The 16,829-nt window shown below is 37.5% G+C and overlaps 1 protein-coding gene across 1 annotated transcript in view; it reads right to left on the minus strand.

Moving 5' to 3' along the window:
- Smap1 (small ArfGAP 1) overlaps positions 1 to 16,829 on the minus strand; it is a 92,328-nt gene that overhangs the window by 54,984 nt on the left and 20,515 nt on the right. Inside the window, exon 2 of the mRNA XM_005359875.2 lies at positions 480 to 613. Coding sequence (XP_005359932.1) covers positions 480 to 613 — 134 coding nt within the window. The remainder of the gene's footprint in view (positions 1 to 479; positions 614 to 16,829) is intronic.

The following is a 16,829-nucleotide window of genomic DNA, read 5'->3' on the forward strand; positions in this document are numbered from 1 at the left end:
TAAACTAATAGAGGCAAATTTCACCAACTCAATTAAAACATTTTTAAATACTGTGAAATCAACATTTTAGAACAAAACAAAAAAAAAAGAAAAATGGATTTGAAACTGACTACCACAGACTCAACAGGAAATTAACATCAGTGAATTAATAAGTAAAATAATTCAAATTTTAATGAATGACATATGCCATTTCAGCATGTATTTTATTTTTTTAAATATTTATTTATTTAGTATACAATATATGCCTTCGGCCAGAAGAGGGCACCAGATCTCATTATAGATAGTTGTGAGCCACCATGTGGTTGCTGGGAATTGAACTCAGGACCTTTGCAAAATAGCAGGCAATGCTCTTAACCACTGAGCCATCTCTCCAGCCCCAAGCATGTATTTTAATATTAATCCTTAGACACAATAAAGATTAAGTATTTTAAAGTTATTCAAAATACATTTTTAATAATTTCTTTTTAAGTGATGTTTACCTGTATCTGTTCTGGCGTCCATTGGTCTAAATTGACTGACTTGACCCTGGATATATGAACCCCAAGATTTCTATGAATTCCAGCACATCTGATGCAAATAAACACACCAATATTCCAGGAAGCCCATCGGGGACCTAATTAAGAAAAAAAACAAGGAAAGGCAAGTATTAGAAACTAAAACATCCTGACTGTACACTAGTTGCATTCTAGTTCATAAACAGTTGTTAATAGTTATAGAAATCACATGCTCAAGTTTCTTTAAATGATACTGGCAACAGTTTCACATAATGCCATGCCAGACCTGCACTAAAAGGTTACAAACCAATCTTTAAGAACCTTAGTCAAGACTGGGGAGATGGATCAGTGGGTAGAAGTACTTGTTATCCATGCATGAAGACCTGAGTTCAAATCCCCAGCATCCACGTAAAATTCCAAGCATGGCAGTGTATGCCTATAACCACAGCATTGGAGGACAGAGCCAGAACATCCATGGACAGCCAGCACCCTAGCCAAAACTGTGCGCTTCAGATTTAGTGAAAAACCCTGTCAAGACAACATGGTAGACAGGGACCCATAGGGAAAATACCAGACAATATTCTGCTCTGGCCTCCACAGAAGCACACAAGAGCATGCACACCCATATTTATTGTATATATCACATGCACAGAGAAAAGAATTCTAGTCATTCTACTAGTCTAGCTTTCCTGGCAATGTTTCCCTAGAATTTAAAACTAATTAATTCAAAAAAACTAATTCAAACAGTTTTCACTATGCATATTTGAACAGCAGTAATATATATACCTCAATGAAAAATTCCTTATTAACTAAGATAATAATTAAAATGTTAACTAAATCAAATAAAGGTTTTGTTTGTTTTTTGTTAGACAGGGTCTCATTTAACAGTTCATGGCTAACCTCAAACTTATGACTGTCTTGTAGCATCTTGAATAGTTAGATTCCAAGGGCAGAACACTCATTTTTCAAAAAGTGTAAATATTTCTTTGAATGATATGCAGGCCTATAATCCCAAAACTTTGGAGGCTCAGGCAAAAGGCTCACAAGTTCAGGGTCAGTCTATGGTAAATAGCATGATTATATCTAAATAAAATGCAAATATCAGTAAGAAAGGACAAACAGGAAAAAACAATGAGTGGATAAAAACAAGTGGGTACTTGAGAGAAAAAAATGTTTATCCAAGAAACATGAAAATAAGCACACGCTCAAAATGTTCTTTAAACTACAAGGGCCTCAACTGTGCTCTAATACAGAGGGGAAAAGTACTTGCAATAACAAAACCAAGACTGCCTCAAAAAGCCTTGTACCCAATGATGAATCTCAAAAGTATCAGATTTTAGAATGTTTTAAAAGGAATACAGAGTATTAAACCACTTGTGAAGTTGAAAATAAGCAAATATAACTCAGAGTAACTGAAAGCTTCTACCTCTGAGGTAGGATCTGGTACTGAGAAAACAGGGTGTGATCAGAGAAAAATATCTGGGAATGATATGCAGGCTGGAGGGCACTGGCTATTCTGTGCTGCTGAAGGTGGTTAGAAGACAAGTGTTTGTTTCACTAACACTTAATGCACATATAAAAGCTGATGTTCTACACACTGAAACTGATAGAAGAGAAAGTGAGAAGTAGTATACAACAGATGGGCACAGGAGACCACTTCCTATGTATAGCCCCAGTAGCACAGACAATAAGGGCAACATTGAATAAATGGGACCTCCTAAAACTGAGATGCTTCTGTAAAGCAAAGGACACTGTCATTAAGACAAAGAGGCAACCTACTGATTGGGAGAAGATCTTCACCAACCCCGCATTAGACAAAGGTCTGATCTCCAAAATATATAAAGAACTCAAGAAGCTAGGCTTTAAAATACTAATTAACCTAATTAAAAACTGGGGCACTGAACTGAACAAAGACTTCTCAACAGAAGTTCAAATGGCCAAAAGACACTCAACCTCCTTAGCGATCAGGGAAATGCAAATCAAAACAACTTTCAGATACCATCTTACACCTGTAAGAATGGCTAAAATCAAAAACACCAATGATAGCCTTTGCTGGAGAGGATGTGGAATAAGGGGAACACTCATCCATAGCTGGTGGGAATGCAAACTTGTGCAACCACTTTGGAAATCAGTTTACTGTATGTTTTACCTAGGATTCTGTGCCAACACTGGCTTTAACTCTGCAGTTCCTGGACTGACAACAAGAATTCTGTCTTTCTGGTGAGTTCCCAAGATGCCCATGATGTCATCCAATGACCACATTTTTGAAAAGCAAAATTCTAAAAGTCTTCAAACATTCAGCACACAATAACCACATACTAAACTCACCAAGCCACAAGAAATGTGTTCCAAGACACAGACACAAAGGCTTATACTGACTACTACATGCATATTTCTTACATACATTTGTTTATTTAGGCAGATCAGGAATACCCAACCTTCCAAAATGGTATTTTGCAAAGGGTTAAGCATTATTAGCTAAAGTCCTCTGAAGAATGTTGATTTTGTGTTAAATCTGTATGGTAAGCAGCCCTTGATGTTTTTCCTACTTAAATGACTAAAGTTACTTAGGCATGAATTGTTGGGCTGGCTGACTCAAATCTGTCAATCCTTTCCCTGTCCCTTTGGAAGCCGTGGGGAACAAAACCAAGTAACTATACCAGATAGGGCAAAGATGTGAACCAGAAATGAGCCAACTCTGCTGTCTGTGGTTCCTAAGTATAGTGGGACTCTGCATGATACTTCTACCATGCTTAAAGGTATACTTCATTGGCAGCACACACATCTTCAGCCATGCCATTCTGCAAAATATGTGGGAGCTTTAAATCAAGCAGCCACTTCCTTGGAGATTTCTGGAGCTGTACAGAGAAATGTTATGGCTGCTCAGGGACCATTTTCTCAATACAACTACCAATACAAGAAGGAGGTTTCACACAGCAGAACACTCCAGGAGGTTTCCTTCCAAGTACTGACAACACAACTGTGATGGATGCCATTTAAGCCACAAGAAACTGTTTTAGTCACAGCCACTCCACATACCAGTCAAGTCATGGAATCAACTTAGGTATCAGTCCATCTGTGGGTAAGAAATAGTAATTTGATTTAAGGCCCACTCCATGAGATGGAACCCATATCCAATACTGCTTGGGTTATGAAAAACTTGAGACCAGGGACCTAAGGAAAAATTAAAACCAAAATAACTCCTACTGGCATTCTACTATACTCTTAGATCAGTACCTTGCTCATCCATGATCAAAGAAATTTCCTCAGGCAAAAAAGGAGAATAAATACAGAGACCTACGTCCAGACTATAGGCAGAAAGTGGGAGACATCAGAATACTAAAAAGGGGTGTCTCCCTAAAATTCCTCCCCCTCAGAGCTCAGGGGAACCCTGCAGAGAGGAGTGTACCAGCCAGAGGGGATAAAGGATACCAAAGAAACAAGAATTCTAAACACAGCAGGACCAATACAATATAAACTCACAGAGACTGAGGCAGTATACAAAGGCCTGCCTGCATGGGTCTACATCAAATTATAGTGGTATATTAGTGTTTTAATAAATAAAGCTTGCCTGAAGATAAGAGGGAAAAGCAGCCATACCAGTCAGCCATACAGGCCAGGGAATGGTGGCACACACTTTGAATCCCAGGGTTCAGAAAACAGAAGCAATTGGATCTCTGTGAGTTCAAGGCCACCCTGGGCTACGCAAGGTTGAAACTATCTAAAAAAGAAACAGAGCTCATACAAAAGTAATCCCAGCACTTGGGATCCCACGCCTTTAATGCCAGCACTAGGGAGGTGGAGACAGAAGTAAAATTGCTGGGCGGAAAGAGGAATATAAAGGGGAAGAGACAGGAACTCAGTGTGGTGTAGAATTTGAGAATTCATGGAGATAAGATCCCATCCCTTTGGTCTGAAGACTTGGCAGAGGTAAAATGGCTCTCTAGTGGTTGGCTGCTTTGCTTTTCTTATCTTCGGGTGAAGGAGCAGAACAAACTCCATTTTGAGAAAGAATTCCATTTTAGACAGGGCCTAACTGAGGAGTGAATGCAGCCCCAGCAAAGTCATAAACATTTCCAAGAAACTGTGCCTGCCCTGGTCAAAGTGACCCCAATAGGGTATCCAAACAACATCTGCTTGCTTCAACTATCCTTGTAGCTATCTGATTAATCAATGTTTTAAAATTCTTGTCTGCTGATAGCCACTGTTTTGAAATCCCCCATACCACAACCAACAAATTCAAAGGTTGTATGCCTTTACCCAATCCTGAAACACCAAGGCTTGTGCTACCCTGCTTGCAGTTTTTCCCTTTAAAAACCTCTTACTCTGAGGGCTAGGGGCTGTTTTCCTCCACCTGTTGTGCTAGTGTGTTGGATTACAATGCATCGGATCCTGGCTCTGTGGTGGTCTTGTTTTGGGGTTCTATGTGATGCGGGTACAACACAGGTTGAACCCCCATATCTGTCTCTGTGTTTTTATTATTCATGCTACACCAGATGGGGTCCCAGAGCCACCTGTGCATCCCATTGTATGTAAGTATCATTGTTTCCTTTTTTCTTCTTTGAACATTTATTTTCTCACAGGAATACAGAAGAATTCTAGTCACTTGTAAGGATTAGGCCTGTCACAGACTGGGGTGGGATTTGGGGTGGGAGGAAGAAGTGACTGACAAAGAATAGTTCAGCCAAGGAAAATGGATTTCTGAAAAAGCTTTACTATAATTTCAAATTATTAGTTTTTGCTTGTCATAAAATTAAAAATACCCCGTGCTCAATTTCCACTTAACTTCAACACTAGCAATGGTGACTGAAACTTTTTTTTAAGAGAGGCGAGCATGGACACCAAGGAAACCAGAATGTTAACCATTTTCTTGTAACAAGAAAAAGGGGATGTGTGCTTCTGAGATGGTCAGTAGGTGCTTGTTTGTCCAAATCCAAACTTTGGTGAACTTGATATCCTCATTTCTTGAGTGCAGCTGTTATGGGATAAATATCTTTGTTTTGTTACTATCCTCAGCTGCTCATCTTCTCACAGCATGATAAATTCTTAGCCAAATCTATCCTCCTTCCCATTAGTCTATGGTTCTTCCCGCCCCTTTTGCTAAAGATAAGATTCTTTTCTCATACACTCTATCCTGATTACAGTTTCCCTCTACTCTTCCAGTGCCTCACCATCTCCCCTCCAATTGGATCCACTCCTTTTCAGTCTTTCACTAGAAAAGAATGGTTGCTAGGAGATATCAATCAAACATAACAAACTAAAATATAATAAAACAATTGGACAAGGCAAACCAACAGAAGGAAAAGAGCCCCAGGAGAAGTCACAAGAACTAGAGACCCACTCATTCACACACTCAGGAGTTCATAAAAATACTAATATAAAAGCTATAATAGCCCTATAGTGGAGAAAATAATTTTGATAATTAATGCTTCTCTGTATAAGAACTGATACTTTAAAAAAGGTTCATATAAAGCAAAGCAGAAACTATTGGATAAAAGAACATTCTGAACTAACTGTAGAGTCTAACTACTCTTTCACCAAGTTCATAAATAACAGAGGGTTGACTAATGCCCTTTAATGGCTCTGATATAACATATAATAACACTGATAAATCAAAAATTAACAAAATAACTATAGAATAAATGGGCTTTCTTTTTATTTTTAGCAGAAGAAATACAAAGATGAAGATGAATTTTGTACCATATTAAGAATAGCAAGCTATAATTATGTTAACAGATGTTTTCAAAAGTATAAAAGTGAATGAGATGATACACAAAACAGTTTTAATAACATAGTACAGTATATAACCAAATGTTTGCATATGGCTTGAATAATATGTGCTATCAGTGTTTAGCAAAGTAAAATAAAACATAAATGAAGAACATGTCTTAAGAAATTTCCTCTACACACTGGTTTAGTCTTCAGGGAGTAGAAGATTAATGCAAATAATGTGTATTATTTGGTCAGTAATGTCAATCTTTCACTGGAACATAGGAGTAGTAGCAACATCAATATCAGCAATTCTGTCATTTTTTTTCCAAGTTATCTAAGAAATGCAAGAGGACAGATGTTACAGATAAACCTGAATATAACTATTATCTTCAGGGAACTTGGGAGACATGCAAATTTCAGTAAAACTAAAACATTTCCATGTCTGTTACTACTAAAACAACACAGTGAATTCCATTTCTAGCCAAATGTGAAACACAATGACTAAAACAACTTAAAAGGCAAACAAAATACTTAAAGCAGCATTCCTAAAGAGATAAGTTATCAAGAAATGGCAAATAAAACTAGGTAAGTAACCTACAATAAACTTAATTTACTTCTAGGAAACTATCTAGATTACGTCACAAAGATAAATTCAAGCCAAGTCAGGATACATAACAAGACCTTGTCACAAAAGTAAAATATGTGTGTGTGTGTGTGTGTGTGTGTGTGTGTGTGTGTGTGTGTGTACAGTAGTAGGAGGGAGGGAGGGAGAGAGAGAGGAAGGGAGAAAAAAGGAAATAACAAAGAAAAGAGGAAGAAAGGAAAAAGAACTGAAAAGTTAGATCAGCTTGGGTTTGCTTCATTTTAGTTTTTATGAATCTAAACATGCAGTTACCATACAAGTCAGCAAACTGCACTGTTGGCCATTTACTTCAAAAATGAAACTTCGGATTGCTTTCTTTCGCTGCATGGCCAAAAGCAACCTGGAGAAGAAAGGATTGCAGCTTATAAGGATTAAAGCCAAGAAAAACCAGAGCAAGAGCCTGAAGCAGAAACCACTGAGAAGCACTGCTTCCTGCCTTGTTCTTCAGGGCCTGCTCAGCTAACTTTATTAGTCCAGGCCCACACCTCTCACAGTGGACTGGGTAGACGTACCAATCAAGAAAATGCCCCACAGACAACCACAGTCCCATCTGACAAAAGCAGTTCCTCAACTAGGATTCCTTCTTCCCACATGTGGCTAGGCTTGTGTCAAGTTGAGAAAAATTAAGCAGCATAAAGTGTGTTTGTGTGTGGATATGGACATGAGTGCAAGGGCACTCAGGCCAGAGGTATGGATCTCCTGAAGCTGGAGTTACCCAACTTCGGTGCTGGGAACTGAACTCAGGTCCTGTATAAGTGCAGGACATGCTCTTACCAAGTGAGCAATCTCTCTAGATCCTATACAACATTTTTAAATGGGAAAAAAAAATGTGAAGTGGAACAGAAACTCAAGTCTTCCAAAGTTAGGCATGTGAAAAAAAAATAATAGAAATATATTTATGAGAGGGCAACTAAGAGGTCTTTATGGTGATGTAACCTTCTATATCTTGATTTGAGATGCACGATTTTTAATCTACACATGTGGAAATATGTATACAGCTAAACAGATATACATATTTATTTACACACACACTCAAGTAAAAGTATTAGTAAGTAAAATCAGTCACTGGTGAATTATATCCACGTCCATATCCTGGCTAGGAAGCCTACAGTTGTATAATCATCAGAAACTGGTTCAACTGTCTGAATTTTCCAACCAGTGGAATACAGACTACGCCATCACACACAACTGTCATAAAGTTAGATTCTCTATGTACTGACTCACGCTGCCTTCCACTCCAAACCCACCAAAAAGGAAAAGTAGCTTTTACCTCAGCTATGGTCATACTTTCTAACTTTCTAACTCAAATATTCATAGTAAAGAATCAAAATGCTGGAAATATTCGATACTCTATACTGAGAAAACTAGTCATTTGGCAATGAATACATACAAGCTGAAGTAATTACATAGTACAATAAATAACCATCTTCTACCCTACCAAAAAAATCCTTCAGTTAATTATTTATGTAGAAAGTGTTCTATGTGAAAAGGATATATGGCAAAGAAACAAATGCATTACAAATTTAAGAACAGTGGTTACTTCATGAAAATTATAACCCTTATTTCAACTGTGAAGGCTGGAGTTCGAGGCATAATAAAAGCAACAGCAAGGAAGTAGAAAAGTGGATCAGAAATTCACCAGACCCAGCTATAAGATTAGTTCATTATGGCTAGCCAGAGCTCCATGCCTTAATAAAATATAACTTTTTAATGTTAACATCCTTATTGAGATTTCTGTGATATTAAAAATGGGCTATACAGTCTACATTGTCCAACACCCTCAGCTCTTGGCTAAACATGACTATTAAACCAAATAGCTAACAAAACTAACTGAATGTTTAAATTCAGTTAAATAGGCACATACAGCTAGTAGCTTCCACAATGAATAGAGCAGATCTAGAATTTGCAGAAAAATTCCAACAACTACATACACACACACACACACATGGCCACAATGCAGTATTAATCACTAGTATAATAAGTATTTCTCAACAAGGGCATTACTGACATTTTAAACAGAACAATTTACTATATAGGACTATAGCAAAAAAAAAAAAAAGAATACATCTCTTTTAAATAAGAAGGGTATTTTTCCCAAACTCTATTTTATAGCACTCTTAAGTTACAAAGTATTATTTCATTCAAAAAAATCACTAAAGTGATTTTGTTTATTAGCAAAAATATATTTTCTCCAGCAGAGGGCAGATATAACACCACAATATACTACATTTAAATGTTTTAAAAGTTCTACTGTAGGAGATCAAAGACATCAATATATTCACTTACACAAAAGAGGTTGTGGATTGTACTTTAATGCTGAAAAGGAATGTATAGTTTCTTTAAAATATATTGACAATTTTCATATCTCCCCAGAAACCTGGTTTTGCTCACTTTATCCATTTATTCTAGTTAACTATCATTCCTCAAACAAAACAAAATAACTAACAAATGTCAATTCCTATTTCAGGAGCTACTAACATATATATAAACAATATTTCCTCAGCTTAAAAATAAATTACAAATCATTTTCCATGTAGAGCATACATTCTCTGAATTCCAACAAAATAAACATTTGCTTCAAAAGTAAATTAAACACAGAAAAATAAATGAAATTTTAAAAAGGTGATAAAAATGGAAAATCGTATTTAACAATTTGTAAAACAGTGCTAGTCATCAGTGATAGTAATCAGCCTCTGGCTTGGAATACAACACCATGCCCACATTAGAAAATAATTTTTATATATCAACTAAAAGCTACAAAAATAAAATGAGTCTTCTAGTCCCCTTTACTTTATATTATATTTAATCTTCCTGATATGATCGCCAATTAAATTTCTTTTTCTTGAGACTTCTGTTTTAGATTCCTCTCTTTCTGATACCTCCTTGAGTCCCTTCCATGATTCTATTTCCTCCTGACTAAATCTTGGTCATCCAGCCTCTAGACTAGACAAGCATCTCGCTAGTCCAGTCATTATGGCTTTGGCAAATTCATCTATGCTAACAACTCTCCAAATGCAACTAGCTTTTGTCTATCTTCTTGTGTGAATTTCTACCGGGGACCTAGACCTGCTTCCAGGAGAAAACGCATCTTTCCCAAAGCTCTCCCTTCCTGGAATAATTGTGCCCCATTCTGATTCAAGAGACTATACCTCTTCAAAAAACAAAAAACAAAAACAAACACAAACAAAAAAAAAAACACCTATTCATTTAAAGCCCTCCTTCAACATCTAATCTTGGTGATTTTTACTTTCTGTGTACTTCTGCAACGTTCCATGCTTGTACAGCACCTTCCACATATGCAGTCAGACTACACTGGTTATGCCCTGCCTGCCTGCTTCTTCAACTTACAAATTCAACTGTGGCAGTAGCTGAGAGCACACATCCTGAGGGAACATCCACCAGGCAGCGGCAGCGAGGCAGAGTGCTAACTGGGAATGGTGTGGGCTTCCAAAACCTCAAAGCTCACCCCAGACATAACTCCTAATCCTTCTCAAACACTTTCACCAACTGTGAACCAAGAATTCAAACATATGAGCTTATAGGGGTGAGGGAGTTCTCATTCAAAACACCACAGCAAGGCTTCTATTATTTCATGTTAACTTAAAAAACAATTTGAGAGTTGGGTGGTGGTGGTGCACACCTTTAATCCCAGCACTCAGGAGGCAGCACACAGAGGCAGATGGATCTCTGTGAGTTCGAGGTTAGTCTGATCTAACAAACAAACAAAAACAATTTGAAAAACTTCAAGTGTGCAAGCAAGTACACAACAACCTTTCTTTCTTTACCCCTTCATATTGTTCTATCGCTTTTTGTAAAATTTCTCTCTTGACCACACAGAGTGTACAAATACCTTTCCTTTTTTGTTGTTTTGGAGTTTCTGTATGTTTGTTTCTGAGGATTGAGCCCAGGTCTTTGTACCCACTAGGCAAATAGTGTTCTACCCCTGAGCTAAATGCCCATCCCTAAATACTTTTATTGTTCACAAGTTTATTTCAAGAGCTAACTATATGCTTTGTTGACACTGCAGCCATCAAAAAACAGGAATAAAATTTTTGAAAGATTTTCCATTATTGCCAGATTTATATTGTAACAAAATGACCAAATAGTTGTATAAAATCAGGACCCATTTTAATAACTTTTTTCAAATGCTCCCATTATTTAAATGTAGCTTGACTGAGATATCAACTAAAACTTTACCACCTTTCCCACTGTATACATGAATGCTGAAGAACCTAAAGAGATCTAAAGAAAAAGAAAAAAAAATCTCAACGCTGAGTTAACTTTTTCTATAAAGGCTACAGAGAACATGTTAATCTGTGACCTAACAAAGGCTGACATGATACTGGGGTACGCTCCCATGTTGTCTCACTACTCCACAGTTTTGAGCAAGCCAGCAAATGTAGATTGCTTCATCTGTCTAAGATGAAGACAGCAGACTAGACACCATCACAGCTTCCCCTAAAGCTAAATGTCATATAACTTCATAACTATAATATATATCAGTCACCGAATACTTTTCCAAATACACCACTGCTTCCTACTCATTAGCGTAAAACAGGCAGACTACAAAGCTAGATGGTTAGAGCCTACCACGCCCATAGGAATAAATGTTGTCTAAAATTTTATATTCTCTTGGTCTGATTGAATAACCAAGACAAAATTATGAACAGAGTTACAAAGCCAAACTGAAGGATAGATCACAACAGAACAGAAATAACCAGTAAATATACTAAAATTCTTAACCCTAAAACTAGTGAAAATATTAGCAAAATAATCACTTCCACAATCAAATCAAAGAATCCTATTAAAAATATGAAAACTCTGTAACAGATTGTATGCAGGTCAGTCAGCTGAAAATACTAGTGATGGGAATATTAGCTAGTCTCATCACTCAGCCAAGACATATAAACAGTTTTAAATCTGATACACACTAACATGCACCTTAGATTTAATTCTCTAGAAATATTTATGTACACACATAAAGCTTGATACCATGGATGTTTATAAGCATAAAATTCAAAAGCAAACATCTAGCAGTCAGGACAGATTACCTTAAAAACCTTTAGAGTATTTAAAAATACAACAGCAAATATTCAGTGCAGGCAATAACCTTAAATTTCCTACAGTAAGCCTTTTCCTCAGCAAATGACATCATCTCCTAATTGTTCCCTCATATTCCAGAACACTCAGATTCCTCACAATCTGATTCATCTGATGATGCGGGAGGGGCTTCAGTTTTAAACAGTTGTCTAAGGAATCATGTTCTTTCCAAGCCAAGCTGTAAGTGTTCCACTCATTGTGATGCAACTACGAAGGCAAAGGCCATGACCAACACTGCTGGTTTCCTTGCAGTCTCTAGTGTGGTCTACTTCTGGTGTTCCTTTCTGTATTTGGAAGATGGAAAGAAAATTAAAAACTACATTTGGTTCTTTTATAGTTATGAACAGAGTTACAAAGCCAAACTGAAGGATAGATCACAACAGAACAGAAATAACCAGTAAATATACTAAAATTCTTAACCCTAAAACTAGTGAAAATATTAGCAAAATAATCACTTCCACAATCAAATCAAAGAATCCTATTAAAAATATGAAAACTCGCCGGGCGGTGGTGGCGCACGCCTTTAATCCCAGCACTCGGGAGGCAGAGACAGGCGGATCTCTGTGAGTTCGAGACCAGCCTGGTCTATAAGAGCTAGTTCCAGGACAGGCTCCAAAAACCACAGAGAAACCCTGTCTCGAAAAACCAAAAAAAAAAAAAGAAAACTCTGTAACAGATTGTATGCATAACTCTGTGCTGGTTAGTTTTTATGTCATTTTGACAAAAGTTAGAGTCATCTGAAAAGGAACCTCAGCTGAGAAAATGCCTCCAAAAGGTCAGGCTGCAGACAAGCCTGTAAGACATTTCTTGAATTAGTGATTGATGCAGGAGGGCCCAACCCCTGGTGGGTGTTGTCACCCCTGGATGGTGATCCTGGACACTACAAGAAAGCAGGCTGAGAAAGTCATAGGGAAGAAGCCAGTAGGCAGCAACTCAAGTTTCTGGAAGGGGTCTTGTTGCCTACAGATGCATACCTTGGGAATCATAATCTAAAGGCAAACGTAACAGCCAAAACCAAGACACTAGATGGGAGTGAATGCAGACAGAAGAAAGATGTTCAAGTACTGAGTCAAGCAGGCCAAGACTCACGTCTTCTGATTTAAAAAGGAAAGGAAAGAGGAAAGGAAAGAGGAAAGAAAAGGAGGGGAGAGGGGAGGGGAGGAGGAGGAAGGGGAGGGGAGAGGAGAGGAGAAAGTAGAAAGGAAAAAGAAAAAAAAAGGTGTGGTGGCACACTCATGTAACACTATTACTTGAGAGACAAAGGCAGGGTACTGCTGTATGTTTCAAGACCCACCCTAGTCTAAGTAAAGAGACTGTCCAAAAATGAGGAGGAGCAGGAAAGGGGCAGGAGAGAAGGAGGGAGGGTGTTAAGGAGCTCAAAGCAAATGCCTATTGGAAAGCTCATAGTCTTGAGGTCAGAATTCACCTAACTTACACAACTTCAACTTGCACAGCCAACAGAATTCGTACCCTACATAAAAGTAGATGTTCAGAAAGTATCTGTGAAATGTATCCACCAGGGGTTTGACTCTAAACTTGCCTTTTTCCCCAAAGTAGATATTACAATCATGAATGGCAATGGCATAGTATTTACATAGTTTTCATACAGTCTCCTGTAGTCTTCAAATAATTTCTAAATGGTACACTCTATACCATATAGTCACCCACAAAAGTTATTATTCTGAATTGTTTACAGATTACTAATGAGAATTAAGCCTACACATGTTTGTACATGTTTTACATATTTTTAAAAATATATATGTCTTTTAGCCGGGCGGTGGTGGTGCATGCCTTTAATCCCAGCACTCGGGAGGCAGAGGCAGGCGGATCTTTGTGAGTTCGAGGCCAGCCTGGTCTATAAGAGCTAGTGACAGGACAGGCTCCAAAGCTACAGAAAAACCCTGTCTCAAAAAAACAAACAACAACAAAAAAATCTCTTATCTGCAGTTGGTTAGATCCATGGATGCAAAATCTACAGGTAAAAAGGGGGATCTGTTCTTTAAGTAACCCAGGACAAAATCCTCAGCAGTCGTAAGGCACAGAGGCTTAGGTACACTTTCATGATACACTCTTTGTTATCTTCTTTAAAAAAGGATGATGGCAAAATAAATTAGAAGAACATCAATTACTACAACTTAAAATGTTCTGATAAAACACCAGAGCACTTCCTAATAATACTTTTCCTGACACAGCATACTAAAATGATTAAGACTTAACATAAAGAGAAAAAAAAAAGCAAACATTAATTATTCCTTAGGCATGCTGTCTTATCAATCATTTAATGATACCTTAAATTTTGAACTTCATATTTATACTCTCAATATGTTCTGAATGGCTGATCTATACTTAAAAATGATTCAGTACAATATTAGATAAAAGTTCATATGTTACATATACAGTATAGTTGAATACCCATATCAACTGCCTTGACTCAACAATAATTATTTTCTTATCTTGTATGAAATATCTTAATTTCAGATTTCAAGAATCCCTTACATTTTATAAATCTCTAAAAAGAGACCAAAACATCATTACTTCCTGTTGTAATTTTCTTTCTGGTGCCATGATAAAACACCCTAAGTAAAAACATCTTAAGGAAGGGGAAGATTTATTTAGCTTAACATTTCCAGATCACAATCTATAACTGAAGGAAACCATTGAGAAATGCTGCTTGCTGGCTCGATCATAGCCTCATACTCAGCTAGATTTCTTAGAGTCCAGAACCAACTGGTACCACCCAGAAAATAGCACCACTCATGGTGGGCTGAACCCTTTTATATTAACTAAAGCAATCAAGATAATCCCTCACAGACACGTCCATAGACCAATCTGACAAAGATAATTTCTCAATTGAAAATTTTTTTCAATTAACTGTAAGATGTGTCAATGTCTTAGTTAGGGTTTCTACTGCTATGCTAAAACGCCATCATCAAAGCAACTGGAGAAGATAGCGTCTATTTCACCTCACACTTGCAACATCAAGTTTACCACTGAAGAAAGCCAGACTAAGCACTCAAAGCAAGAATTAAGCAGAAGCCTTGGAAGAATGCTGCTCACTGGCTTGCTCCCCAGCTTGCTCAGTCAGTTTTCCTATACAATCTAGGACCATCTGCCCAAGGGTGACACCACCCTCAGTGAGCAACAATCATTACTTGGGAAATCCCCTTCAGACTTGCAGGCAATCTGATGAAAGTTTTTTCCTAGTTAAGGTACTCTCTTCCTAGATGTGTCTAGATTTGTGACAAAAAAGAACCACCACAGTCAAGTCAACAAGTTAAGGCGAACCAAGAGGCCACACCTAACAAAACTTCCCAGGGTAATCTAACACTCAGCACATATTCTATTTCCCATAACTGTGCTTTGATTAAAACAAACAAACATAAAAAAAAACCTTTCCAAAAGTGTATCTCATGTACTTGGCATGCCTCTACATCTTTCCGAATGTAGAAGAGTACAACCTCCCAACTTTTTCATATCATTTGACTTGACAAAGCAATCCTGACCCTAGGCTTAAAATAAAGAGTAATTAAAATTTAAACATTTTCAGAGGGCATGGACATTTATGTCACTAATTCGCTGAAGTATTGACTCTGAAAACAGCCTACAGGTGTGGTGGCACACACCTTTGATCCTACAGCCCAAGGATCTGTGACTTCTCTGAGTTCAAGGCCAACCTGGTCAACAGGGCAAGATCTAGGCCAGCCAAGGCTGCATCATGAGATCCTGTATCAAAAAATATATATATATTTAAATTAAATTAGAAAAACTATCCTGAATATGAACACTCAAGGGCCAAAAAAAGTTACCTTTCAACTAAATGGGAGTGACCTTAAAAATTCAATTCCTGAGCTAGGACTATAGCTTAGCACCCCTGCTTACCATGAGCAAAGTTGTAGGGTCATTCTCCAGCATGTCAAAAATAAAACCAAGACACACTGATAACCTGCTCTTTGGTTGTTGTACTGAGGCTGATATCCTCTTCTATAAGATGTTCTTCCTAAAGATTTGTTTATTTATTATGTAGACTGTGTTCTGTTTGCATGTGTGTCTGTAGGCCAGAAGACAGTGCCAAATCTCATTACAGATGGCTGTGAACCGCCATGTGGCTGCTGGGAATTGAACTCAGGACCTCTGGAAGACCAGTCAGTGCTCTTAACTGCTGAGCCATCTCTCCAGCTCTATGTTTTTAAATTAAAAGAATTTCATACGTTTTGTATAAGTTTATTCAACTTGACCACTATAATTTAGTTCTTTGTATGTTAAGTTATACACATATCTTAAGCAAATTCATTTGAAATATTGTAAAAATATTATATTCACAAACACACATATGTTCCCAGTACCTCAACCTATTTTTTCATTTCATTTTTTTTAATGATTGATAAAAAGAATTGCTGAAAATGGTCTTTGGTAATGTGCTGTGGGGTAAGAGGGAACATACTCCAGTCTTACAACTGTCTCAGTCCTTGACTCACGCTGTCTGTCTCTTGACTATGTGCTTCACAAGTACTTGGCTGGGTTTCCACATTCCATCAATGGTGAGACAGGTATGGCTAGAAGGGTAAAGTTGGAATTATTTATCCCTCAGTACATTAACTGAGGTTCAATTAATAGCTTCTCCTAAAAACAGACATTAAGAACTGAGTGTTCGGATGTACAGAAAGAGCTTCAGAATGGGTTTCCCCTCTTTCTGCTGGAGGAAGGAGAAGTTTCTCCTACATTCCTTTAAGAATCTGGCTGACATTATTGATCGTCCTCTTGTCAGAGCTCCGAGAATATAACATTTTAATAATAATTTATTAAGAATTAAAAAAATCTGGCTGAACTCCACTGCAGTCAGGGTCTGCATTGATGTCCCAGGAATGCAGATGCCTGGGCGC

The sequence above is a fragment of the Microtus ochrogaster genome, linkage group LG2 (assembly GCF_000317375.1).
Source record: "Microtus ochrogaster isolate Prairie Vole_2 linkage group LG2, MicOch1.0, whole genome shotgun sequence".
Classification (NCBI taxonomy): Eukaryota; Metazoa; Chordata; class Mammalia; order Rodentia; family Cricetidae; genus Microtus; species Microtus ochrogaster.